General features: G+C 36.8%; 1 protein-coding gene across 6 annotated transcripts in view; it reads right to left on the bottom strand.

The window, feature by feature from the left end:
- Nucleotides 1-14706, bottom strand: part of BANP (BTG3 associated nuclear protein) — a 251959-nt gene that overhangs the window by 93751 nt on the left and 143502 nt on the right. For 5 of the 6 annotated variants that reach the window (XM_008168621.4, XM_065567317.1, XM_065567315.1 and 2 more), the window contains 2 exons: nt 12931-12993; nt 10056-10100 (listed from right to left, as the gene is read on the bottom strand). In XM_008168621.4, the coding sequence (XP_008166843.1) occupies nt 10056-10100; nt 12931-12993 (108 nt within the window). The remainder of the gene's footprint in view (nt 1-10055; nt 10101-12930; nt 12994-14706) is intronic. The other variant, XM_042852096.2, reaches the window with a different exon arrangement.

Raw genomic sequence — 14706 nt, 5'->3', positions numbered from 1 at the left:
GACCATATTAAAAGATATTGCAAGTTACAGAAGTGAGCTTTGCATTTATTTTTGAGGGGCAGTGAGGCCTGTGGTTCTTCTTGTTTCTTTGGGAGTGAGTTCCATAGTCTAGGTTCAGCTCCTATGAATGTTCTGTCTCCTTCGTGGTTCCATGGAGACAGAGGCGATCTGTCAGGAAGTTCGGTACAATCTCTTGGATGGCTTTGACTATCTGGACAGATACTTTGAACTAGACTCTGTTGTCAATGGGGAGCCAGTGCAAAGAAACACATTGGGGTGATATATTCACAACGACCTATGCTGCTAAGAAGAGGGCCTGTTGTATTTTGTACCACTTGGAGCTTCCAGGGTGCATGGCTCCATTCTTAGATATAACAAGTTGCAATTATCAAGTCTAGAGATCACAAATGCATGGATCACTGTGGTTAGGTCTAAATCTGACAGGATGGAGCATCACCTTTTGGTCAATGACAGATGGAAGTGGTCATTTTTTGCTGCCATGGCTATGCAGGCATCCAATCCACACTGAAAAGTCCAAAGGATGCCAAGGCTGTGGACAAACAAGTGAGAAAATCTCCTTGATAATGGGGGATGCCATAAAGGAGACAAATTCTTCTAAGCCTTTCCTTCTTTCTACTAGCATGATCTTTGCCTTGCTTAAGATTCAGATTTAGCCAGCTGATTACAGCTAGGCATCAAGAAAGATGGGAAATGGTGCTGCCTATGTTTGAAGTAAAGGAGAAGTAGAGCTGCAACCAGCAACTCTCTCTGCAAGAAGTTAAGTATAGATAGTCTGGGTTTGCTAAACAATGTTACAGTATGATAAAGTTCTGCAGGGTGTGACCTTGCTGACTATGTGGTATAATGAAGCAGGAGTCCTTAAACTCCTTCATAGTAGTGCATTCCAGGGAAAGTAACAAGAAGAAAGAAGAGAGGGATAGTGCAGTGAGAAGAGAAATAGTGAGCAGAAAGAAAAACCCTGTAACTAATATTGCTTTGGTGTCCTCTGTAAAGAGGTTATAAATATTGCTAGGTTTCTTTTCAAAAAAAAGAGTGATTGTCTCAGTGCTGCTGTGTTCCAAAACATGCCCAAACGTCTTGAAAACATTCATAAGCAGTAAAAATAGTGATTGAAATTATTAGGAGTGGTCAAATTAATAGGACGGAACTGTTACCAAAATTAAAAAAACAAAGACTTTTGTTCTTCTTGAAGTGAAAAAGAAAAAAAAAAACTTTAAAGTAACAGAGTATAAAGTATCGGTCTGGCAAGAATTTCAGAAAGTTTTGCATTCTTTAAGTGATTTAGGAGAAAAACAAGGAAAATATTTTACAGATTACCAGGCTCCAAACAGTGAAACTAGAAACAGAAGCAATGATCTGGGAATGATGTCTCTTCCCAGAGAAACCCAGACTTGCAGTAACCACTGGCAAAATTGGCCTGTCTACCAACTCACCTCTGACGTTTACTATAGATAATTGTTATAGAGGTATAATTAGAACTCAAACATTTTTATGTAATCTAGTTGTTAATATACATTGGGATGTTCTCTCAAAGATACCTGGGAGACAGGAGAATTGTCTAACTCGGTTACACAAGGTAAGACATGGTTCGGTGCGGTCCTGTCTACACAACCACTGCAGAATCCAGTTGCATCCTGACAATGGTAATTCAACAGATGAGTTGAAACCCAGTCAAACATGGTGCTCTGAAGTCACTGAGGCACTTTTGAAAAATCACACTAGTAGTGTACTGAATCAACCATTCTGATTCCTATTAAAATATACTGTGTAGTTGGCCTGTAAGTCAATACCACCGCAGACCTTCCATTTAAAAATCAAAAGCATTCTCTGATATCTTCTATGTGTATACTTTACGTGTACACTGTACCATCTATCTTAGTTAATACCTCCTCAGTACTAGCTCCCCTCCTTTATTTTTTTCACATTTTACTCATCTTTTTATTTTCGTGCTGATTGGAAAATGTATTATACACCGTGATGGCACTCTATTAAGGCACAAATAAGTTTGCTCTGCAGTAATCAAATTTAATAACCTGTAGTTGACATTTTACATGTCAAATCAGAATTTCCTTAGCTGAATATCAAAGAGCATTATACAGAGCCCAGGACTATGATCCCAAAGCAGTTACTATACCACCGAACGTTATTTCATGATGCTCTGTCTGCTATTATAGAAAACGTGCATAACTTTTACAAACTGGGTACAAGTGTGCAAATGTTAACTGCCTGCCTCATCAACATTTATTAACTGTGGAAAAAATATTTGTGTGTTGAGTGATTGATATCATTCCATGTAAATGATTAAAACAGACGTCCAGAAACTTTCTTTTTTTTCTAAATATTTAAACTTTATACGGCTTTTAAATGCAGTATTTAAAGATGTAATTTATTATTTCTATGATATTTATTACCCATTTCTTATTTTAGAAAAAGATTATATTGGTCTTAATGCATTACCATGCTTATTTTTTCCAGAGGTACTTTATATCTTACAATATACAGTTAATTTAAATGAAACGGAAAAATATTCTAAAAATCTTCATATCAAACTAATTTTACATTCATTTTCCAGTCTTAGTTTGCTATAATATCTGCCAAATTTCATCACCGCAGCAAAATAATGTCCCACTATACCAGCCTAGGCTAAGCTTTCAAATGTAAGCAGTTTGGTGAATGCTGATAGTAAACAGGACCTGAAAGAGCAGTGCCCAAAGTGGGGAACAGCTGTTCTACTGTGTGGACTAATGTCAATAAATAGATACATATATACACACGCACGCATGCATAAGAGATGGTCTTCAAGCTAAACTAAAACAAAAAAAACCACTTTGCAATTAAAATGATCACAGTCAAGGACTTCAAGCAACCTTATTTTTCTTCCGCAAATACTTAACTCTTTTGTTTCAAATGTGTATAAATCACAGACAAGTAAATGAGCTTTGCTCATTACCTTCATTTCTGAAGAACAAAGCAGCTCTGCAAGAACTTTGTACAATCAATTCTCAAAGAATGGCCAGTTATGAATCATTATTTTTTTTCAAAACCAGACTAACAGATTCTAATTTCCAGCTGTACAACATTGCATTTTTCATTTTGTTGTTTTTGTTCTAACAATTCTGTTTGTTTCTCTATGTAGATTATTCAAAGCAGATGTGCTGAAGCAGGAAAACAGCTTTTTCAACAGTCTACTACACAGCTGGCACGGAAGTTGAGGGCTATGCGCGCGCGCACACACACTCACTCGCTCTCTCACTCCTCTCTGTCGGTGGCATATGCAAAAAAAACCCCACAATATGAATGTCTCTGTATCCCATGGTATGACAGTTCACAAGGGATATCAGAGCAGCACCGTGCCTGCAATTCAAAAATCCACCCCCTTTCCTCAACCTTTTGCTAAGGAAACATGCATCTGACAATGATCTTAACAGCACTGCCCTCTGCTGCTCAGAAGTGAGGCACAGAGGAAGAGCAGAATGCCATAGTCAAGGACTTGAAGTAGGGACTTCAACACTAACTTATAGTAGCCTGATTCCCAGTGTCAACAAAACAATACCTGTAGTATACATGTGTTCTTTCAGCTGTTCAAGTCAAGGCATGATTTAAAATGTTTATACTGGCCTTATTAATACATATTAGCAGTATCTGCTCTACAGTATCAAAATGAACAATTAAAATGAGTATTCAGAAAAGAGAATTAAAACAGTTTATTGTAATTGATTTTTCTATGAAATAACACATACACACACATTATTCTAGTTATAGAGTGCTAGCTACCTGGGTAATGAGGTGCTGCATACAAACACAATGCAAATGTTAGGTTCCTCGCTGCAATATACTGTATATAATCAATATATCTCAGACATTTTGCCGGATAATGATCTTTCATAGCCCTGAGAAAAAATCTAACTGGCAAAATAGTCCTAGTAAAATAGTTTTTAAAAAAAATTATTTACTGGTCTATCATTATGTTTTTCAGACAGGAAAAGATTATTTCCAATATTTTCACTGGCTATATTTAACTTGTTCTATAGCCTAAAATTCAGCAAAAGTAGAATTAAAATCTACATAAATTGTATTATTATTAAAAATTGTTCTTGGAGTTGCAGGTTAAATTGCATCTTAATGAGATAATAATCAGTTATATGATGCCATTACTTCATGTTAAGAGAGATACCTAATATGTAGTAATTAGCACTGAGGGAAAAAGAAACAAAGTAGATCTTAATGGGACTGGTTTAAAATTTTCTCAGAGACAGCTGGGTTTCTAAATAATTTCCTTTATAAACAAGCATATTTACCTTTTGGTTTAAGCTAATCGGAAATAAATGGTCATTGGAGTATACTATCTATCAACTGGCAGACAAATTAGATATCTTTTAAACATTTGGGGCCCCTTCTTCTCTTCCACTTCCATTCCCCCAACAAAGATGTATAGATTGTCCTTCACATCAGACCATAACAAGCAGATCGTACAGAAACACATGGGATGTACAGATGTGGTCTCCTCATCTCAAAAAAGATATACTGGCATTAGAAAAGGTTCAGAGAAGGGCAACTAAAATGATTAAGGGTTTGGAATGGGTCCCATATGAGGAGAAATTAAAGAGGCTAGGACTTTTCAGCTTGGAAAAGAGGAGACTAAAGGGGGATATGATAGAGGTACACCGCTACCTCGATATAACGCGACCCGATATAACATGAATTTGGATATAACGTGGTAAAGCAGTGCTCGGGGAGGGAGGGGCTGCGCATTCCAGTGGATCAAAGCAAGTTCAATGTAATGCGGTTTCACCTATAACGCGATAAGATTTTTTGGCTCCCGAGGACAGTGTTATATTGAGGTAGAGGTGTATATAAAATCATGAGTGGTGTGGAGAAAGTGAATAAGGAAAAGTTATTTACCTGTTCCCATAATATAAGAACTAGGGGCTACCAAATGAAATTAATGGGCAGCAGGTTTAAAACAAAGAAAAGGAAGTTCTTCTTCACACAGCACACACTCAACCTGTGGAACTCCTTGCCTGAGGAGGTTGTGAAGGCTAGGACTATAACAGGGTTCAAAAGAGAACTAGATAAATCCATGGAGGTTAAGTCCATTAATGGCATTAGCCAGGATGGGTAAGGAATGGTGTCCTTAGCCTCTGTTTGCCAGAAGGTGGAGATGGATGGCAGGAGAGAGATCACTTGATGATTACCTGTTAGGTTCACTCCCTCTAGGACACCTGGCATTGGTCACTGTCGGTAGACAGGATACTGGGCTGGATGGACCTTTGGTCTGACCCAGTATGGCCATTCTTATGTTCTTATGATGTTCCAGATCTGGTCATGAGGTCATGTATCTCTATATATCATTTTAACATATTGTCATCTGTGTAGTATTGCACACTGAGATACTATATGCAGTGTGCATGAGAGACGGTCTGATCTGCACACCAGATACATATCCATTCTGGGGATGTTCAGACCCGAACTTCACAGTTCGGCATCACACACGTATTACATAGATATGCACACTTCCTGAACTTGCCCTCCAGAAGGCAGCTCCTCTCTACAACTCTGAACTCCTTTCACATTCCTCCACCATCACCCTCTCCATTCTACCAAGGACACTGATTTATCTCTGCCTCTCAAAAATCAGCTCTGTGACTTCCATGCCGTCCCTTATGCTTGAGGTGCTCTTGAAAAACCTGTTTGCTGAGCCACCTCCCTTGCCACGGTCAACCACTCTTTAAACTCACTGCTGTCATGAAGCCTATGAGGAGTGACTGAGGTGGGCAAAACAGTGCAGAAAAAAACGAATGCTACCACTACAATGTATACATGCCTCAGTGAACTGCGTACCTATGTGTTGTTAAGGTCACCAGGATCCTTTCACTGCCTACTCCATTTATGAACCTCATTTGGCACGATATTTTGATTTGAGATTGTAAACTCCTCTGGGCAGGGGCCATGCCTGTACTTGTTTCTGTGAGGTGCTTAGCATATATTTGGGTGGTAGAAAAATATCATATTTATATATTTAATATCATATACAATGTATATATTACACATACACACAATAGATAGATTACATATATAGATATTGCAAAAGCAATTTACAGTAGTTAGCTTTCTCTTCACTAAACCTGTGACAGATTCCAGTTTGTTTTGGATTCTCCTAACTTCTCTAGATGCCACTAACACACACACACACACACTCTTCAGATAAAGAAGCAAACTAACTGTATGGATCCTCCCTCTATGAAGAACCTATACACACAGCAAACTATCTGCTCATTAGGAATAAATTCAATCAAATTCTGACTTTTAAAACAGCATAAGCTTTTTGTTTTGTTTTTAAACTAAAAGTGACTAGCTGAAAACCATTTCTCTGGTGCCATTTTAAATACTTCTTAAATTAGATAGCTGGTAAGGCATTGGCTGTACAAAGAACAGTCTAGAAAATGAAATAAAGAGGTACTGAAATGCTGTATGTGTTACACTTCTGCCTACCTCTACACATAGGATAGGGTTTCTGAACACCATAGACTTATCCTCACATATGTTGTGGAGCCTGTATACATCTAATACCTTTGGGGATCTAGAACACCCTAAAGCTCAGCAAAAGGAAGAAGGGGATACAGTGAAGGGTGGAGGGCTGAAGGGTGGAATCAAGGGAAAGAAAAGACAATGAGGAAACTTCTGGTAATCCACAATCACTGCCAAATACAAAAAAACTCCCATTGGTCTGAGGACTTAAGCTATTAGTTAATATAAAGTCTAATTATTTTTGCAGTTTGGTATTTTTATTAAACGTCCACTGAAATATGAAACTTTGAGCTAATAGAACACATGTGTAGGTAGAGTTTTCTTTCTGGCATGATTTCATTGGTTCCATGGACAGTCATGCCAGAAAAGCAAGATCTAAATTCAATGCAACTACCAGGACAGAAAATTAAACAGGAAAAAAACAAAAACAAAAAAATAAAAAATTAAAATAAAAAAAAAACAGCTGGCAACATTACGCAGAAAAAGCTAGTATTACCAGCCTCTGCAAGGTTTGAAATATAGCGATCCGTTTGGAAAAGTTTCACAGATAAAATGTAATGGTAGATTTAAACTACGTTTTGTTTTAGTTAATATGGAGCTAACACAGTCCTATTCTTTGTACCTTGGACTAATTGATGTAAAAGCCCTTTCCTGAGGATCAGGGTGACAATTTAGATCAGGAAAGCTGTTGTACAAAATGGTATCTGAATGGTGGAAGCCCACTGAAGGTCTGCCTGCATGTTTGTGCTAATAACATGTACATTAATAGGTGGAATCTGGAAGCCTGGGATTAGTGCTCCAATGGGATTGCTGGTAGCAAAACTTAAGATCTAATAAAATAGTGGTTTGCAAGAATATTCAATACCTGCTTGAAAGCCATCAAAGTGACAAATTATTCACTTCCCTCATTACTGATGTCCTTAAGTTCCCCTGGTAAGGTGCATTAAAGCTCAAAAACAAAAAGGGGAAAATAAAGTCACTTTTCAAAGTGGTGATGGACAGTTGGGAGAATACAGTAGGCAATGTTCTGAGAAGTACTCCAGCAGTAGAGACCACACACTACTACTTCTCCCGTTTGATTTTGGGCTGTATTGTACATACATATTCAACCTTCAGATAATATGCTACTTTTGGGGAAAGGACTAAGGAAACGTCAGGTACAGCCATTACACAGCATAGTGTACATCTACAATGCTACACAAGGACCTTTCCCACAGCTGCCATACTTCTTTCCTGGCACAACAGAGCTCCAATCCTCACTGAGACCACTTGGCGCTTCTACAATCCAAATAATAAAGCATTGATAATATGCACAAAATCAGGGGCACATAAATTTCATTAAGAATGGAACTAGTATTACCCCAGCCATTGCACACTTGTTCACACTTCTAAGATTGCAGGGAAACAGGAAGTAGTAAGTAGTGTTTCCAAGAGTGCAAAAGTTATTGAAAACTGGTGCCTAGGGGAAGGTACTTGCTTTGATACATGTGCAAGCTGTCCTATGACAAAAGTCCCTGGTGATTCACATGGCGTAGCAGTTAGTTCTGTGAATTTAAATACAAGTGTGCGTGAAGAAAACAATAAAAAGTCTTACACTATTCATTTTGCATCCTGTAACATACTGTGAAAATGAAGTTTGAAAAGTAGGGTCAATGATATCTGCAATACTATCATTTGTGGTTCACAACTAAAACTAATAAGAAATCAGGGGGGAAAATGTAGGCAGAAGTTTTCCAACCAATTGTAGCCACAATCACTTCTGCAGGGCCAGAACTGTTCCTATCAACACACAGTGATGTTCAACTCCAGTAACAGTGAAAAATCCCCTAGTATACATGAACTACTGATGTTAATTAAGCCAAAACTGATTCATCTGCATTTTTCTTCTCTTCTGTTATACAACCCTAATTCTGGAATATATATAACTTTTTCTTATTTATCCTTTCTAAGTTTGCACCTCTTAGAAATCATTTATTAGATCTCCAAAATTTCATGAACTCTTTCAAAAATAGTTCAGCCCTGAAAACTCATATTCACATCATAACTTTTTATTCCAGCATGGGAAACAGCCACACAGGATGTATGATACTCTAATGGGCTCACTTAACCATCACCGCATAGGTACCATCAGCAAAATGTGATCATCCAAATTTTTTGCTTGCAAGTTGATACTGTTTTAATAATAAAAATATTTTAACTGGCATGTATTGGATCTATTTACAGATGCAGAGATTCAGAACATTTACTATGGCATAAATTGTGCCCTACGTGGTATGAAATAACATTTCAAGGAAAAAAAATGCTAGGTTTGTAATACCAGAAAATTACAAATAATCTGCACACCTTGTTAGTGTCACAGAGAAATAAAAAATCCAGGGTTAAATATGCACTATTTCTTCCAATAAGCCTTTACTTGGCATTTTGTTGCATGCAGAACGGCCAATGGGGTATAAAGGAAGTAGTGAAATGCCAAAAAGAATGCTCCAACATGTGACTTCCATATTATCCTGTTTCAGTGACCTAACAATAGCACTACAACAAGACACCTCGGATTAAAATCGATACAATTAATTTTCTAAAGAGATTTTTTTTTAACAACAGGTTAGGTTGTTTCCCCACATAAAAGGCCAGGAATATCCAAAGATTGAGAGTTCAAATAGTTCCCCAGAGGTTCAGTGGCTTGTTTCTTGCCAAAGTTCAAGCCCCTGGACATAGATCTTAACACAGCTTGTATTATAATATTCAGCAGGAACAAAAACAGTTGTTCACTCAAGTGGCCTGGACAGAAGCTTCCCTTACAGGAGTACTTTTTACTGTGGCTATTTTAACCTAACATAACTTGGTAAAGGATGTTCTGTGATCAGATGGATCAGGTGTTAGCAATTTCACTTTCACCTGATATGGAAATTATGTTAATTCAAACAATCTCCCAGAGTCATTGCTGCAGCTTGGGACTCATTTTCATCCTGTCCCACGTATGCATAAGTGCCTAATAAAGCTAACTTCTCAAAAAGAACACAACCAGATGTGAAAGATCTCTCTCTCTCTCGACATTCATCCAATACAAAAATATCTGCTTAAATCTTAGCAACAAATATTCTTATGCCTGCATAGCTTGTGGTCCACATATGGCCACACTGACAGTCAATGACAAAAGCATGTAAAGGAACATCCTGTGCACAAGATAATCAGTCCAGTTTAGCACAACAACGAAGAAGCCAAAGACAAGAAATTATAAAACATGTGGATGAAGTATATTATTGCATGAGTGATGAAATAATGATGGTCAAATATCAAACTGTTTCATCGTCAGTAGGCAAAATATTAACTGGCGGCTTAACATTTTTTTCTGTTTATGCCATAAAGATTTAAGTAGAAGACATAGCACACATTTTGGTCATTAAAACACATTTTGGTAATATGAAGTCAATCCATATGTAACATTTAATTATGAAGACTGAACTGCAACACTACCTAAAACTCAACTGAGAAGGATCAATTCCTACCTGTCCATCTTGACCGACATGAACCTGATGTATCTGCAGATTACCCTGTAAAATAAGAATAAGAAACAGAAGTCGGGAATTAGAAATAAAGTAGCACTTCTCAAGGAGATGTATATTTATTTGAGGAAATCTATTAATTTAGGAAATTCTTCTGAAGGTCTATGTTTTTTGGCAGTAAAACTCAAAGTGCTCCTGCACTTTAATCAAAGAGAATGGATGCCTGTACTACTTTACTGATTTTTTCAATTTTTAAAAAAAAGAGTTCTTTGGGGGTGAGGTGGGGGCAAGGGAGTGTTATAGTAAAATGATTAAGTAGCAATCTGTTTATATGGCTTTTATGGAGGTAGATTTTCCCTTCTCATATTCCCTCATTTTTGTAAAATTGCAAACATGCACAATTCAAAACATTTGTCATCCTAAAATTAGTAGAGTAATTTTTTAAATCTTTGGCTGTTATGGTATGTGCCATTCCTAATGGATATAATGTCTGTTATTACTAAGCTATCATTAGTACTAACAGCCATTTCTTTTACTTTATTAAAACTCAACCCAAAATGTGAACAAAGAGTACTATTATAGGAATTTCCAAGGCACGTATTATAAAAGATTCCAAATGCTGTAAACTATTTGCAAAAGACCTTTAGCTATGAACATTGAAAAAGGAAGGAACTTCATTACAGAGAGAAACTCTGATTTAAGTTCTTAAAAAGGTCCTTTAAAAATATGTTTAAGTAAAAAGAAACAAAACAAACCAAGAAAAAAACTCCCCAAAACAATTCAAGCACAAGAGGTAAAATGGCAAATTTCTGTGTGAAAAACACACCCAGTTCTTTCATTTTCATCTTTTTTACACTCCATAATACTGCCAGCACAGTGAATAAAAATCAATGATTTTATTATGAAAAAAAAGAAATTGGATTTTTTTATTTTGTTATTTAAATTATAATAAGTTTTTCTCTTTAAAAATAAACCTGTTTAAAATAAAATCTGAATTTAATAAAAAATATGTCAAGGCCTTAAAATATTTTAATAAAAAATAAATATGCTGAATCCATGAGCCAATCTCAAAAACTTTGAATTAAAGACTGCTTTTCTATATAAAGAAAGAATCAGGAAGAAAACATTTAACTTTTGAGGCCTAGCTTTTTGAATACGGCACAATCTATCAGCCTAAGTAACTTAGGCGACTGTCTCATTTTCAAGAGAATTTAAGCTCCAGTCACCTTCACTTAGGCGTATTTGAAAATGTTCCCAGGCTGACCTGAAATAATCAGTTTATTTTACTGACTACAGTTAATCCCTCTGTTTAGTAAATCATTTAGTTGTAAAGTGAAACATGTTTTGACAGAAAGCTTATGTATCCAAAACATTTAAGGCTGTTTTGTTTAATAAAAGTAAATTTTGTTTTGTGTGTTTAATTAAATTACAATTACCATCCTAATGCAGTTTGACACAAATCATGACAAAAAGTTAATTATCTAGTAAATAAGCAATATATCATTCACCATTTCCCAATATCCTCAAATGTACAATTAATAGAAATCCAAAAGCATTAAGTTATATAATTGCCTAAATAAACATATATAGTTATAGTGTACCCTGCTAGATAGCAAAAATATGTAACAAATCTAGTGGAAAGGCTGTATTTAGTTGTAAATCAACATGTTTTAATGGTTATATCCACCAATGAGAATCCACCTTTCTTTAGAAAATAACTGAAGAACAAATGGAAAAGTTGATTAAAATCAATTATTTAAATCAAGGTTTTCCACTTGGTGAATTAAATCATCTTCATTTAAATCAATCCATCCGGACTAGCTGCAATTCCACTTTCTTTCAAAGGAGTGTATATTGGAATAAATTATAATCCAGATGTTTTCAAACCACATGGTTAAAACGTAAGCCTGTTCCTGGAGTCTTTATATGCAGGCAACTCCCACTAAGGTCAATGGAATTTAGTCTCTGTAGTGACTCCTCATGCCCACACTAGACTCTTTCACAACAAATATCCACCTGACCACAGCTGCGTTCAGAGCCACAGAATTTGAAAATTCATTCTTGTTTTTCTTTACCCCATCCAGCCCCTGAAAGGAGATTCTTTTCACTAAAACTCACTCATATTTATTGTAATAATTTTAACCTCAGAGTGCAGGGAATCAGAACATACCCTTCACCAAAAGGACCCCAGTATACCATACTATTCCATGCATTCTAAAATACATAGGACAGATTGGCTCCAATGGGAGTTTTGCCTGCGTAATAATTTCAAGGCTGGAGCCATAATTCTGGAGAATCAGTTTTCTTTTTGCTGCACTATTTTTATGCCAGGGGGTTGACAGAACTGTAATTGAGGCATGTAGTCACTGCCAGGCTTCTAGAAACTGCTTCATTCTCTAAATACTTTCACTAACAGGAATCTCAAAAATCCTCCTCGTACAGTTCTGCAGCTCCCACAGTGAAAGACACCGTTAGGTATTTTGAAAATATTCTGCAGGCTGCATTACTAAAATGCTTTACTGCTGAACTGCAGCGCTTGTTAAGCACAAATGTTGTACTAGCTATAGTAGAACCCTAAAGGTACTATACTTTGCCTCCCATGAAGCCCATTATAAAGCACATCAGCTATAAGCCACAATTTGCTAATACAAAACACATATGCATTCCTTGGTTGGCCAAATAAAACCATAGACAGAGAAGGAGTGTGCTATATTTGCGGAGATTGAGGCATATTTCAATGTGGCTCTACCACATGCATTCAGTTATACTTTCACTGGGTTCTTTCGCTTATTTCAGCATCGCTGAGAACAGTGGTTTAAGAAACATAGCCCTAGTCTCTGACCAGGATCTACTCAGATGACGTGGCATTTTGGCTCACCTCGCTGTCCTGTGTGATTTGGACCTGCTCCCCTTGAGGCACCTGGGCTATGTGGAGGTGACCCTGTGGGATCCGCAACAAAAGAAAACACCAAGAAGCATCAGAAGAAAATCAAAACTAGAGGAAGAAACTATTATCTCAGATTTGTTATAGTTTTATGTATTCGGGGATGGAGGGAAATGATTCACTGAAACTCACAAATGTATAAAAATTGCTTAAAAAATTAAGTGTATCCACATTTCTCCATTCTTTTATAGGAAGATCAAATGGAACAGAACGCCTTGTGGGGAAAGCATTTAACTGTCCAATGATCGAGAGGACACAAATGGGAATAATGATTACATTTATAGAGTGTCTTTCTCCTCAAAAGATCTCAGAGCAGTTTGCAATTTTAACTGATCCACAAACTTGGGACCAAACCTGCAAACAACTCAGAAAGACTACAGGATCAGGGCCTCAGGTATATCAGTAAAATATAAGGATCACTTCTGCCACAGATGAAATGCAGCCACAGCTGAACTAAATACAAAAAGGGATATATAGTGGCCAGGCTTTTACACCTGTTGAGGATCTGGCCCTAAAGAGGTTTTAATAAAGTTGATACTTTACATTGCTGCCCCTTAACAACCACTCCTGAAAGAAATCAAGTATTCCATTTGGTAAAAATTTGGGGAGGAAAGTGAAAGAATTCCTTGAGTATCCAGACTGGCCTAAAGAAGCTTTTGCTACTGTAATTTACCTGCTGATAAACTGGATTCTAAATAACCTACTTTGGGGTTTATAAGGCTTTGTTTTCATTTTAATATGCCTGTATGAAACTGAGATTAAAGATATCCATTTGGAATACCGTCAAAAGCCTTTCTTATTTTATAACACAAGAACAATTGCATGTGAATTTCAAAGAAACACAGACCCCTCTATTTCAAACAGTTTCATTTCCTTTGAAAGGAAACTGTCTATTTATAGGGAGGGAAAAAAAACATACTGAAAGTATCAAACTGACAATAGGGACTGTATATAAAATTAGAGCATAGACTCAATCCATGTTGAGATAAGAATCGCTTTCCCTTCCTAACACCAAGCTCTCAGTGGTTCCCAGGGAAGAGCATTGAAAATTAAAAAGGTGTTATTATGCTGCGTGTATAGTTTTGGTAATTCTTTCAGAATAAGGCAAAAAGATGACTTTGTTCATCTTTGTACCACAGGTCATTTGAAAAAAAACCTGCTCACTCATCCATTGCAGGTATATAGTTAACCTTCAAGGCCAATGATTTTAGTATGGCCACCTAAGCAATTCAAGCACAAAAAAAAAAGAAATCATTATTTTTAGTCCTATCCCCCAAAGAAAATTTGCATTTGCAATTCCTGGGCATCCAGTCCAATCCCAGTACTGTTGGTTTGTGTTTTTGCATTTTCTGTGTAAATAATTGTTTGTGACTGAACGTGCAAGCGTGGGCAATGCTGAAATCTGAAGGCCATCAGCAACTCACACACACTGTATGGGGCATGTAACCACAAATGCATTATGCCCCGCTAATGACCCGAAGCCTGATCTACGCAAATCATTTTCCAGAGAACAAAGTGTAATGTCGTTTCCATCTGGTGCAGTCCTGGGCCTCTCTACAGAACCTACTGGACCAGATTTATAGCAGCAATGTTTAGATTTTGACTGGGGATTGCAATAGGTTTCCCAAACTCCAGTTAGATTTAAACTTTGATTCCATAGATAAAAATTTAGTTTTATTTGGTATTCCCTTATCTTTTATATCTACTGCT

This window comes from Chrysemys picta, chromosome 14 (genome assembly GCF_011386835.1).
Source record: "Chrysemys picta bellii isolate R12L10 chromosome 14, ASM1138683v2, whole genome shotgun sequence".
Taxonomy (NCBI): Eukaryota; Metazoa; Chordata; order Testudines; family Emydidae; genus Chrysemys; species Chrysemys picta.
Note: the sequence above shows the minus strand (reverse complement) of the source record. Positions and strands in the feature narration are given on the sequence as shown.